The 13,295-nt window shown below is 32.9% G+C and overlaps 1 protein-coding gene across 1 annotated transcript; it reads left to right on the forward strand.

Moving 5' to 3' along the window:
- Positions 1-866: 866 nt before the first annotated feature.
- Positions 867-12,053, forward strand: CPA (Subunits of heterodimeric actin filament capping protein Capz superfamily). The gene is made up of 10 exons (XM_078963184.1): positions 867-1,093; positions 1,218-1,333; positions 4,878-4,967; positions 8,349-8,413; positions 8,888-9,049; positions 9,194-9,272; positions 9,563-9,640; positions 10,821-10,895; positions 10,979-11,014; positions 11,773-12,053. Exons 1-10 carry the CDS (start codon positions 979-981, stop codon positions 11,878-11,880), a joined length of 924 nt encoding a protein of 307 aa, XP_078819310.1. The 5' UTR covers positions 867-978; the 3' UTR covers positions 11,881-12,053.
- The last annotated feature ends 1,242 nt before the right edge of the window (positions 12,054-13,295 follow it).

The following is a 13,295-nucleotide window of genomic DNA, read 5'->3' on the forward strand; positions in this document are numbered from 1 at the left end:
TGGAGATGATGGAGGATGCAAGACCCATCTCTTATTTTTGTTTACTTTTGGTGTTGGTCAAACATTACAAAACACACTTGTAAATACACTTACTGTGTAAATGAAATGGTTGTATGTTTCTTGCTTTTACTATTATACAATTGTGATGATACTGTACACTACGTCATCCACCCCGAAACGTATTCCGCCGTTATCGGTTTTGGGGTGTGACACAATGTCAACTTTAATATAAATTTTAGTTCCACTAAAAAAACCAAAGAATATTTTGTAAATAATTAAAAGTGATAAATGAATAAAAACTAAATTGTAATCTCAATTTAACTAAAATATTTCCTAAATGTATTTTTATAATTGTTAAAAGTTTTCAAATAAGTAGTTTAAAATAACTTACAAAATGTATTTAAAAATAACTGTATATAAATGATTATAATGTTACCTTTAAAATAAAAAAATAATGTTTGATGTTTTAAATAATTATAATGATAAAAATTAAAACATTAAGAAAATAAATTTTTAAAAAATTAATTAATAATATCAACAACTATAATCAACATTAAACCATATATTATATTTAATTTTATTCATTTGTAACTCACGGATAGAAATTATTCAAACGATTGAGATTATGAAGTTATAATAAATGTATATATTATCATATAATTTAAAATAATCAATATATTATATCAATTTATTATGAAAATTATTATATAAATTTAACAACCTTATTATTATATTTAAAAAAGGAAAGATATATCTATATCTATATTGGTTATATAGGTGTTTCGACGTTCCGTTAGGATTTTTAACTGTGCGAGCACGGGAGAAGCGAGCGCCTACGCACCTGTATTTCCATCACAACTTTTTCCATCGCCTCAGCAATAAAAAAAGTCCACTCTAATTTTCCCCATTCTGACTTCAGACAAGTACCCAATTCAATCAGAAAATCGACGAATCTCCCACATAGATACATCGTCAACGATGGCAGATGAAGAAGAACATCAAGAAACAGAGCTCAGCGATAATCAGAAAATCGACATTGCCAAATGGTTTCTCCTCAATTCTCCCCCCGGTGAAATCCAATACGTCGCTAAAGGTACTGAATATCTTCCTTTAAATCTCAAACATGTACTACAAATTTTCTGTTTTTTTTTTCCTCTAATAATTACAGTTTCTTTGGTACAATATCCTTCCTGATTCTTTTCTGTGGGGATTTGTAGATCTAAGATCGGTTTTAAGGGATGACAATGCGTATCAAATGGCGGCTTCAGAGGCATTCCCCTTTTACAACAAAACGCATATTATTTCGCTCCAATTCCCAGATCGAAGTGGCGATGTATGTCTTTTCTATGTTTGTAGTTGATAATTTTTCCGCAAAACCCTCACATTCCATATTGCATCATAAAATAATTCTGAAATCTCCCGTTAAAAAGAAAGAAATCACTGGTTGACCTAATTCTCATAGTTTACAAGTTATGAACATGATCCAAGATATAAACAACTTGTTGATGATTACATGATAAACCTAATTGAAACAACTCATAGAGAATATGCAACTAAATCTAGAACTCTTCAACATTATGTTTATCACTATCTAATACTCAAGGGTCCATGCATGAAATGAGCTTGAACTTCAATAAATGTTTGAGTTTCAAACTAAAGCAAAAGAATTAACGATGAATGATGAAAATGACCAGAATTTTGCTAATAAAAGTGTTTTGTGATTATAAGTAGAGTGTTGGGGTGGCAACATCATGAAGAAAAGTGCGAGTGAAACTTACTATAGAGAGATTATAGTAACAAATGAAGCTGATATACAACTCACAAAAGGCTCTGGACTAGAGTATTAATGATTTTCTCTTAAATCTCAAGAATTCATTGTCCCCCAAAATATAACTTCTTACTAATTGAATAGTACATGACATCTGAAGAAGATCCTTAAACTGTTGTTTTTTGGTGTATAACCAATGTGTCTCATATTTTGCTCAATTAGTTCACATGCATCATGCAGAAAACCTCCTTTATATGGAAATTAAACTTTAGACCTTCCAGCCATGGGCTGTAGTCTTTAACAAGATGATAGCTTGACATTAAAATGTTAATTTGATTTGTCAACAAAATGTACCGAAAGAAAAAAATCATTTTGTTGATTGCATTTGTTAGTCAAGCCAACTCCTTTAGATGTGCCTCATACTCCTCACTCTAATATTTCTGCCGTGATATTTCTATTACTTAACAGAAAGAAAAGCATAACGTAAGACAACTGATAAACAAAAGATAACTAGTTTTTTTCTAACCTATTCGATTCCCATCTTTCTTCTAGTGATTATACGGTATATGTGATCTATGGATAGTTATCATATTCTATAGATTGCTTTGCTCATTTAGCATGGTTGTGTCATAATGTATTGGTTGGAAGTGGGTGGATACTATTAAAATGAAACTACATGGTTTGTGTACGTATAAGGTTTGATTGGCAGAGGCTATATACTCGGATGTATAGTAAGGATTATGATGAAAAGCTTGGTCCACACGCCAAAAGTCTACCAAAATGACATAAGTTATAACAACCTCTGGTTTTGGATGAGTCATCTAAGACGTGTTGTCTTGAGTTTAGTTTTTTGTGTTTCTCCAAACCGTAAAAACTTCCGTGATGATAGATCACTCAGTACTTTTCTTGAAAGAAAATGGTCACAAACAATAATGTTGCTGTTATATGCTGCCAACATACTTATTGTTGGTGATGATTCCAAAAGTAAATTGCTACACTCACTTCTTTAATTCAAAGAAAATTCATTCTAAAAATCATGAGAGTTGTAAGTATTCGAAGTTGTCACATCACCCTACAAAGATCATCTGTTGGCAAAACCACTACCAAAAGGTCATACAAACCCTCTTGATGACATGTTTGGTGTTCTTGATATATATATATATATATATATATATATATATATATATATATATATATATATAGGGAAAAGTTCACTAGAGAACCATAATTATTGGTTCTTCAAGGAACCAAATCTTTTTTTCAATTTCTAGAGCTTATTATTTATCGAAAAAAAATCTAAAAATATCTAAATTCATATATTAACGTTGTGAATGTGAAAGATTCACATTGTGAATTTGACGTAAAAAAAAATCGAATTTGATATCATTGAAAAAAGGATAAAAAGTTATGAATTTCTGTATTTTTAATTTTTTTTTGATAAAAAATAAGTTCTAAAAGTTGAAAAAAAGATTGGTTCCTTGGTTAATTATGGTTCTCTATTGAACCTCACCCTATATATATATATATATATATATATATATATATATATATATATATATATATATATATATATATAGTGCTTTGTTCTCGGTCAACAGCACACTAATGTGACGTTATAAGTGTTTGACAGCAACTTGAAGAAAGAAGAAGATATGTGGAAACGAACTCTAATGGGGCTTAAGTAAAACGGAAATACAAGATATGAATTTCCACCACTCTAATGTTTTAAGGAACAAAAATCCACCAAATTAAAGATAAAGGAATCAGGAATCCACCTCTCTAATCTACTAAGGATATTAATTGATCAAGATTGAAGACAAAGGGAACACTTCAAACCACCAAGATCAAAGGTGTGTAAAGAACATGAAGATTTTGGCAAAATAGAGATAACTCCGAATTCATAATCATCTTAATCTGATTGATACATGGCTGGAGCCTCTAATATTTAGAGAAAAATCAAATATAGAATCTGGTCAAATTACAAATCTAAAAGATAAAGATTTGTCACAAAAGTTGGCCAATAATCAACAGAATAAGTTTGCAGCAACTTGCACCAAAACAGTAAAATCCAGCAAAAACATCAATCTTTCTTTCAGAATAAGTTTTCAGCAACTTGCACCAAAACATCAATCTTTCTTTCAGAAAAAGTTAGCATCTTCTTTTGGACAAATTTTTTTTTGTCTCTTTTTAATATTTGATCTTGCCCCCCCCCCCCCCCCCCCCCCCCCCCCCCCCCCCTTCAAAATCAAGGCTAAAATGGCTGGAAACTTGACATCATTCTTCTAAGATAATTAATTGCCTATTCGTTCTAAAATCACATACATATCATGTACATGTGATGTGATTATGAAAAGCGGATACTTTACGAAAATGACTCCTAAGCCAAGTTTTGAAGCAAGGTAACTCCTTTGTTGAAAAAGGATTTTGCCCAATAGCTTCTCAAAATGTGATATAGTAGGTAAGACGACAACCATTGCTTGACTTGTCCACAACTTCCTGAAAAAAGAATTGTGTTCTAAATTACAGCTTCAAAGTATTCCATTAGTTGAGAGAATCGTTCCTTTAATGTGTGTTTTGATAGTTTCGAGATAGTATGTTACTAATATAAGGCTTTTGCACTATTTTCTCCATTCCACAACATTATGCACTAGATTCACTTTCACTAATTATGCAAAACGTTTATTAATAACATGGCGCGGTTTCATGCTTTTTTGTTAGTTTGTGTTGGTGTGTGGCTTTTGTTTTTGTATTTGTTTTGTTTGTTGCATTATAACTATTGGGATATTAATAGTTATAACTTCTTGGCTAGCTAATTTCTTGAATGACATTCTTATATTCAATACAAGTTGAAGTTTGTGATCAATGAATAAGGTTTTGGAGATTATGCCCATGCAATGCGATCTCTAATTTGTTTCTAGTTAGAGTTTGATGAGCGGGTAACTAGTGTGAATTGATTTACTTAGCATATACCATTTGTGAATTATTTATTTACAAATAAAAAATAACTTGGTGATGTTATATTTTTGCAGTCATTTAGAGCATAGTATAGCTACTGATGTTGACACTCTGCCAACTCTCACTTTCACTCTGTGTGACACTATCTTTGCAGGTGCTGGTTTCCTCGTTTAGCGAGATCAGTGAGGATGAATATCTTGATCCTAGGACTGCACAAGTTGGTAAAATTGACCATGTGAAACAAGTAAGTGCAACATAATATTATCTGTTTGCTGCTAAGTTAGAGATATTGATGATATGTTTCAAAGTTGGCATTTAAAAAAAATTAATGCCAAAATATCCAGCAAATTAAGTTGCTCGAGTGTTTTGCATGAAAGCAAATATATTCGGCTTCTCATCAAAACTATAGGTAATTACCTCCTACATTGTGTGATTGACTTCAATAATAGTTCATTTAGTCAAATGCAGAATGATTAAGTGCAAAAAATAGCAACTCAGCCATTTAAAAAAAAATAAGGCTGTCTTTAGTTTGTCAAATGTTTTTGGAAGGATTGGAATTTTTTAAAAGGAACTGGAATCTATAGGAATCCGTCAGCCGCCCGGTTGGTAGGAAATGGCTTGAAATTAATTATAAAAATCAAATAAATTTTGAATTTTTATTTATATGCAAGTAATTTTCATTTATTGTGTGTGCATATATATATATATATATATATATATATATATATATATATAATGAGGGTATATTGGTTTTTTAATATAGAATATAAAGAATGTAATTGAATTCTTTCCACGCTCCCCAAGAAATGGTGAAATCCATCTAACATGGAATCTGAAGGATCCGATGGAATTGAGTTGCGTCCATTTGGCAACAAAGCACACCATTGAAACACACCGTAAGGGTGGAGGGAGTCCATCCCTCTCAACCCACTCAACCCACTGCCACATCAGCTCCACATCAGCTTTTCTCCCTCCTCTCTCTTCCATCTTTCCTAACCCACAACACATGGAAACCCTATCTTTCCCAACCCACTCAACCCGCCACATCATTATTTTTAATAATTAAAAAATACAAATTATATATATATATATATATATATATATATATATATATATATATATATATATATATATATATATATATATATATATAGACACACACACACATGATATGGGCTGCGGAATGGATTGCATGAAGATTGGATGGAGCAACTAGATGGGCCAAATGCATATGTGTCTTCCGGATGACATAACCTAATATCACATTATATATTCATTTAAAAAGAACAGCATACACATTTTCTCTCTGGCGATTTAGGGTTTCTATTTCTTCATCTTCTTCGTTTTATTAGATAGTGAGATTTTAGTCTTGTAAATCTTTTTAGTGTATTTATTGTGTATTTGTGCTGTTCTATTTTGATACGACAGAAAGAGTAGAGACTAGAGAGGGAAAGATTCACGGGTTTGTGAACCCGTTCCAGCTTCATCATTCTTGCATCCCGTTCTACCCGCTGGAGAAGGAACCACAAACTGGTGGTACCGCCCAAGCCAATCTATAACCTGCATTCGGCCTTAGGAATTGGAATTAAATTCCAATGAATTCCAGCGAGGCGTGGGGAATTCAATTCCATTGAAATACAAAGAAATAGATAACCCAATAAAATGAATTCAAGAATTCTTCCTAAAACCCATGAAATTAAATTCCATCATCATATAGCTTCTTTAAATGACACACACACAGTTACCCATTAAACCTAATAAATTAAATTACAAAATAAGTATTAACCTAGTATTTCAGAATAGAAGTGACTTCCATCGTTGTCACCCAACCCATACTCAATCCCTGCATCATCTATTCTACATTAGTTCTCCCTCAACTCAACTCAACTCAACTCAACTTGTTCTCTCTGATTTTCTGATACAGGTAACACCCGTCCCACACTAAAATCTTGACCAACTGTAATATATATATATATATATATATATATATATATATATATATATATATGGTTCTCTCTAATCTTTTTGATACAGACGTAAAGTCTTCTGTTTTCCAGATTTGTTCTCTATTTTTGTAATCTTCCATACCATCACAAATTGGATTGTAATTTTTTCAATTTATAAAGTGATCAATGCATGGATCATGAAAGCCCAAAATGTGGTGGATTATTGATTACTAATGGGCTAGAAGGTGGTTTGGGCTAAATGGTTGGGTTGTACGTGGTAACCCACGTATCAGATTAGGGTTGCATGAAGGCTAGGGCAACGTTTTTAAGGCATCTTTAATGCTAAAAACCGTTACTTTTTGCTTCATAAAGCCTCCTAGCTGTTTTTGACAATTAGGGTTCACTATTTGTCATAGTTGAGACGTGTTATTGACTTGATACGAATTCAATCCAATAGGTCTTGGATTGTTTTCACCTGTATACAACTTAATAGGTCTTGAGTTACTAATCTATCAATTTCTTTCCATACATTTGTGGTGGTTATTCTAACTTAATTTACCTAAACACTACCCTACTCACTAAATCAAGCCCATACATGCATCATAAAGATGGAAGAGGCTAGGATTGAGTCAAGGCAGAACTACAATGGTTATGGTTGTGATGCTCCGTGTTGGTGCCAAGATTGGGAGTTTTAAAAATGGGAATTGTGTCCATCCTATTAAATAAAACAGCTAAGAAAGTGTTTGACATGACGAACAATAGCAGCTGTTTCTGGGACTTTCTAACAGAGACTGAAAATCTATTTCTTCTCTTATTATTAAGTGTTGAATTTTTTATTGTTTAAGTAATTTTTTTGTAATTTGTCATCGTATACATTTACCTAGTTTATTACTAAAATTTTAAACCAGAAGTAGTTATTACAATTTAAAAGTTAATATATTATAGATATCTCTTTTCTTATTTAAAAAAGTTTTTTTGATGAAAAGTTAGAAAATAGTAATGTTGTCAAAGTCACATTTTAAATTCCGAATCAATTGACAAAAGATACAAACCAAATAGAAAGATAAAATAGAATGAAACTGAAATTCTTTCCGTTTCTGCCAATCAAAAGATTGGAATTCCTTCAAATTCCAATTCCCACGACAGATTCTAGATCCTTCTAAACAATCAGTCGGGTAGCATAAGATTTAGAGTGATTAGAGGCTATTATTGTTAGCATAGTTATGAAGTCATCAGCTGCTGCCATTAGGATTAGAGTGGAGGGCAGAAACGCAACTCAGTTACTTTCTGCTTGGTTCTTGAAATCAGTTAGTAGCATAAGATTTCCGGAATTTTTGTATTCAGTGAATTCTATTCTTTCATGCTCTCTTAATATGTTTCTGTTTTGGAAAAAATACAAAAAATATTGGTATGAGAGGGAGGGAGGGAGGTTTCTGTATAATTGCAGGCACTATTTATTTAAGAAGTAATTTAATAGATGTAAGTGCTACATTACACTGAATCCCTTACTATATCATAAGGTAAAAAAGTAATGCTTCTTTCATCCCAATTATGTGATACGTCTCTTATCGAAAGCATGATGAATTAAATGATGTATATGTATTGATGCCTAGGGAAAGTAATTTATTTGTTTCGTTCTTCACTTGCAATATATATGATGACATGCTAAATTGGTTCAGATCTGTACAGATATAAGACCAGCTAAAGATGAGGAACTTCCAACCCCCTACATAGAAGAGTACCGGTAACCCACCTCTTGTCTAGATATCTGTAACCTTCTTGTCTAGATTTCTTTGAATACGCCTTTCTTTTTGAGTAGTGTAGTGTTGATTGACTCATGAAAATGAATCCACACGATGTTAGCAGTACACAATCATTGTCATTGTGCAAAAAAGATGTGTGATGTAACCACCCTAAACCTTGAGTTGAAAAAACATGGTAGAATGTTGTTCTTCAGTATGAGGAAATAGGTTGTTATTTGAAGTGTATATGGTCTCGTAATTCACAGTTATTTTATATTACTCCTTCCAGTTCGGTTAGTTACTAGACTTTGACTCGTGTGTGAACTTGCCTTTTCATTGTTAGTAATCAATCTTTGATTTCCCTTGTGCTTAGAAACTGTAAAGATCAGTAGTGGACTGACTTACTGAAGCAAGTAATAACAAGCAAAGTTTGTTGAGGATTTGTTGTTTTGTACAAAATGGTGTTTGTATTGCAGATGTGCACTGGATGCAGAAGTGTGTAAGTACGTTGCAGAAGCTTACCCAAAAGGTGTCTGCTCGGTTTACTGTATCAGTGGAAAAGATGTGGAAGAACCTGGATCTGATTTTGAACTTGTCGTCTTGATTACAGCTACTCGACTCAGCCCTCAAAACTTTTGGTACATAACACGTATTACCTTATTTCTTCTAATTAATTAAATTCTTTATTCTTGCTTTTTCCCCTTAATTATTGTTTTGATTCTGTTTATCTGGGAAACTAATCTTATATATGTTACTGCTTTCATCTTTTACCTTATTATTAGTAATGGAAGTTGGCGCTCAATATGGAACATTGAGTTCATGGATGAATTACAAACTGTGGAAGTAAGAGGAAAAATGCAGGTATCGTTATTCTTTGTCCATAAAAGATAAAATGGTTTTTGCTTTTTTTTTTTTTTTTTTTCCTGAGAAAATAACCGCACATGTGGTGAAATGGAAGGAAAAAATAAATGAGGACAAAGTTTGAACTTTATGGGAAAGCTTGATATTCTTGACTTTCTTTGTTAAGTCATTCTTTCTGCATCAAGTAAAAAAGGAACATGTACAATACATATAGCTCTCTGATTTAATAAGTCCATTAAGTAAGTTAGAAAGAAACAGTAGCTTAGTGTTATGTTGTGCATGCAATGCAGGTGGGTGCTCACTATTTTGAAGAAGGGAATGTCCAGCTAGAGGCACAACATGAATGCAAGGATTCAACTATGTTCCAGGTTGCTATGCCAACTCACCTCACCTGCATGTGGTATTCTTTACCTTGACCTTGGGGTTTAAGTCCATAAAGACCCCTTTCTGGACTAACGGGACAAAAGTTGTCCCCATGGAAAAAGATGGGACAAGGGCTCGTCTGTGCAAAAGACTTGAATGCCCTCCTCATCCTCATCAAAGCTTTGTCCAGCTGAAGAACTATATGCTGCTAGTTGTTGTAGGTGATGGTGATTCATTCTTTCTGCATCACCATAGAATCTGTTAAGTCATTCTTTCTGCATTAAGTAAAAAAGTAATCTAGGTGGGGTGGAATGCAGTACTAAAATGTAGGTAGGACCGTAGGATGCAATGTTATTGAAAGCAGAGCAGATGAAGGGTGGATGGGTCCATGACTCCATGTAGACATAATCAGTTCCTAAACTGCTTTGGGTTCCATCTAATTGTGTTATTAAGTAACACTTTAGCAGATTAAGGCCCTGGTAAGTGTTGTCTGAATAGATTTGGGGGCAAAAAACTAAGAGCAAATTTGAAAAAGATTAGGACTTAATGGAGAAAACCTTCTTTCTCTGGTTTATAACTCTTACTTTCCGCATTAAATTTTAATTTTTAATTTTTTATTTTTAAGAACAGCGATGAATTTTACAAATAAAAATAATCACCGGGGAAGTGGTATAAGTCCAAAGAGTAAAGAAGTAAAGAAGTTAGTTACATAACCAAAACATGAGGCATAGACAATACAATGCCGCCAACAAGTGCTAGTTCCCAAAATATGCAATGAACTTTGAATTATGAAAGAGGCCAGAGCACCAACTTGATGGAAAATACTGGTTGCCAAAAACAACATCTTTCAACAACCTACTTGCTCCATTCAAATGAAACCTTTTGCTTTTCTTTCTGAATCTGATTTTAAAATTTCACTCATTGATGACCGACTGACCAAATAAGAGATTACAGAAAAGCTGGAAGTTATAGCGCTTTCATTTGCCTGTCGGTGTCGGTCTATTTATAAATATGTTAATGGACCAACTGCATGTCTTTTTTCTCTTCAGTCAGATCAAATATCCCAAAATGTGATCCCTATGGCAGTGTGTCTTTATTTATACTATAGTACTATCTGTGATCATTATTAGGTTTGTTTCTTGAAATCCTTCCTGTTAACGTCTGCCCTGCTGTGTGTCTTTACAGTCTCCTGACGATTCTTCTTTTTCATTGGCCAACATTATTCGCCACCATGAGACGGAGTATATGAGTTCTCTTGAGGTGGGTGGTCTTCACTTCCTACTTTAGTTACCATTCATTTAACATGATTATTCCTGACATTTCATTTGCTTGCATATTGGCAGACATCTTATTCCAATTTGCCAGATTCCACATTTAAGGTACTCACTCATTTATGCGTTCATTAATCTATTCTGTTAGGTATATGATTATTATTTACCATTATTCAAAAACATTGTTTCATTATATTATATATGTTGATGTTGACTTTAGACCCAACTTAAGTGAACTTGGTCCTAGAAAAAATAAATGTATCCTTTTAAGATGAATATATATATTTTGTATTTGGTAAGGTAGAAGAGGATATAAACATGGTAATTGTACATCCTGTCTGTTTGCAGAATGCTGTTACTTTATTAGCTACCAACAATAATAGTCAAAGAAAACAATATATGTGTGTGCTACATAATATAAAAAAACCGCTATACCACAGTATTTCAAATCATGTGACTGCTGTTTAATATTTTAAATTTTTTTTTGTTAACAAGAAGCATGAGTAAGCAGTTTTTACTGTGCTGAGCATTTGATAATACTTGTCGTTGGATCTTTTTCTGATGCAAATGGGTATAAGGATAAGGGGTAAGTTAATGGTATGTTCAATGGCTCGAGTAGGAGTAGGAGGAAGCCTTTGTGGTGCATGGTGGCAGGATTACTAGTGGTGTTAAAAGGATTGAATGGAGTGTGAGAAATAATAAATTGTATGAAGGCAGGGAAGCATAGTCGTTTACTTTAAAAAATCTATTCAATTCTAGCATTCTAGTTTTAGTAATTATAGCACGGAAATGGATGATAGGTTGAGGAAAAAGTAAGTTATTATTTGTTGCATTTAAGATTTGTTTCCAAATTGTATGTGACGCAGGATCTGCGTAGGAAGCTTCCAGTTACGCGGACATTATTCCCATGGCACAACACCATGCAGTTTAGCCTGACAAGAGATATCACAAAGGAGCTCGGAATCGAAAAATAGATTGCATCGAGTTTTAGTTGCATGGCATGTTACGTTTGCTTTTGATTTTTGGATCAACTGTGTCTGTTGCTATTATGTCTTTTTCAGAGTGTGACGTTTGCTTGCTATTCATTCAATACTTATCCGTTTCAGTATCCTTCCACAAATCAATTTAGTAAAAGAATATATTTTCATGTTTGTTGTGCAAAGTGCCCACTACTCTTAATGATTTGGTGTTGGTGTTATTTTTTGTTCAATAACTCAGGGTGGTTACGTGGTCTTTTTCGTAGGTCTTAGTTTAGTTCTCTGAAAAATTGAAATTGAAGTTAAAAGTTTTGGTCGTCTTATTTAATTTTCGCTATCACTTCAATTATTTAAAACTCTCGATATAAAATCATTAACTATTGAATTTTTGTCACTGAAAATGATTGATAAAATTCTAGTTACTTTTCGAATTTTGTTCCCATTATAATCTTTTTTTCTCTGGGTTAATGTATTCTACATTTTTCTGCTTTGATTGGCCCACGCTTTTAGTAAATCTTTTTATGTGTTTGAAAACATGCGGTTTGGGTTTTTTGTTGCCTTAAGTTCATTATTAGTCTCATCAATTGTGAAGAATAAAAGGACCAAATGCAAACCCTTGTAGCTGGTAAAAAATGCAAACCCTTGTAGCTGTAAAGTGTGGTAAACTTTTTACCTGATGCTACTAGATTTCTTCCCCAACAATCAATTCTCTGCCTATGAATTTATGTATTAAGGTATGGTGCCATCGGTAAAGAGAAGAGTAAAAAGAGGGTAAAGAAGATAGAATAGAGAAAGAAAGAGTCTCAATGAAAACGGTGGAAACATACCGTTGGCATTTTACCCCCGGTAAAAAGGAGGAAGTGGTGCGGTAAGGGTGTTAAGACACCCCACAACCTTATATTCTACACTAGGTTGTGTTACATAGAACTGCAATTTTGAGTGTTGAGGTGTCATAGTGAACATGATCCTTAACCCATATGGAAATTCCTTTAGAAATTCTGTAACTTTCAGAAGAGCAAAATGTGGCTTTGCTTTTGCCGTCTTACAAATCTTTAACAAAATAAGAAATAAAATTAGTTTTAAGAGCAGAGGAGTTTGGAACTTAAATTAAAAAAAAGAACTTTTTCTTATAGAGAATTACCCTTAGAATATATTGTTGGATCTTGGTCACAATTATAAACAATAAACACCAATAATCAATCATCCACCATAATAGAGCCCCTCTATAACCACCGCTCCTCAAATTCAACTCTGAGTGAATCCAATCACCAAGCAAGAAAAAAAAAACAAATATATGTGTATATTCTTCCTTTTGATTGACAGTATAAGAAAGTTAAAGAACATTTCTTACCTTTTATTAGTAGAAAAAAAATTACCAAAGAGAAATTAGTCCACTTTTGTTTTTTGTTTGT

This window comes from Lactuca saligna, chromosome 7 (genome assembly GCF_052625555.1).
Source record: "Lactuca saligna cultivar CGN05327 chromosome 7, ASM5262555v1, whole genome shotgun sequence".
Taxonomy (NCBI): Eukaryota; Viridiplantae; Streptophyta; class Magnoliopsida; order Asterales; family Asteraceae; genus Lactuca; species Lactuca saligna.

Bases quoted from the DNA above. Each gene is read 5' to 3' on its own strand.
- CPA (XM_078963184.1), top strand. From the start codon at position 979: ATGGCAGATGAAGAAGAACATCAAGAAACAGAGCTCAGCGATAATCAG. The intron at 4,968-8,348 runs GTAAGTGCAACA...AAATTGGTTCAG, and splicing joins AAATTGACCATGTGAAACAA to ATCTGTACAGATATAAGACC. The intron at 10,896-10,978 runs GTGGGTGGTCTT...GCATATTGGCAG, and splicing joins AGTATATGAGTTCTCTTGAG to ACATCTTATTCCAATTTGCC.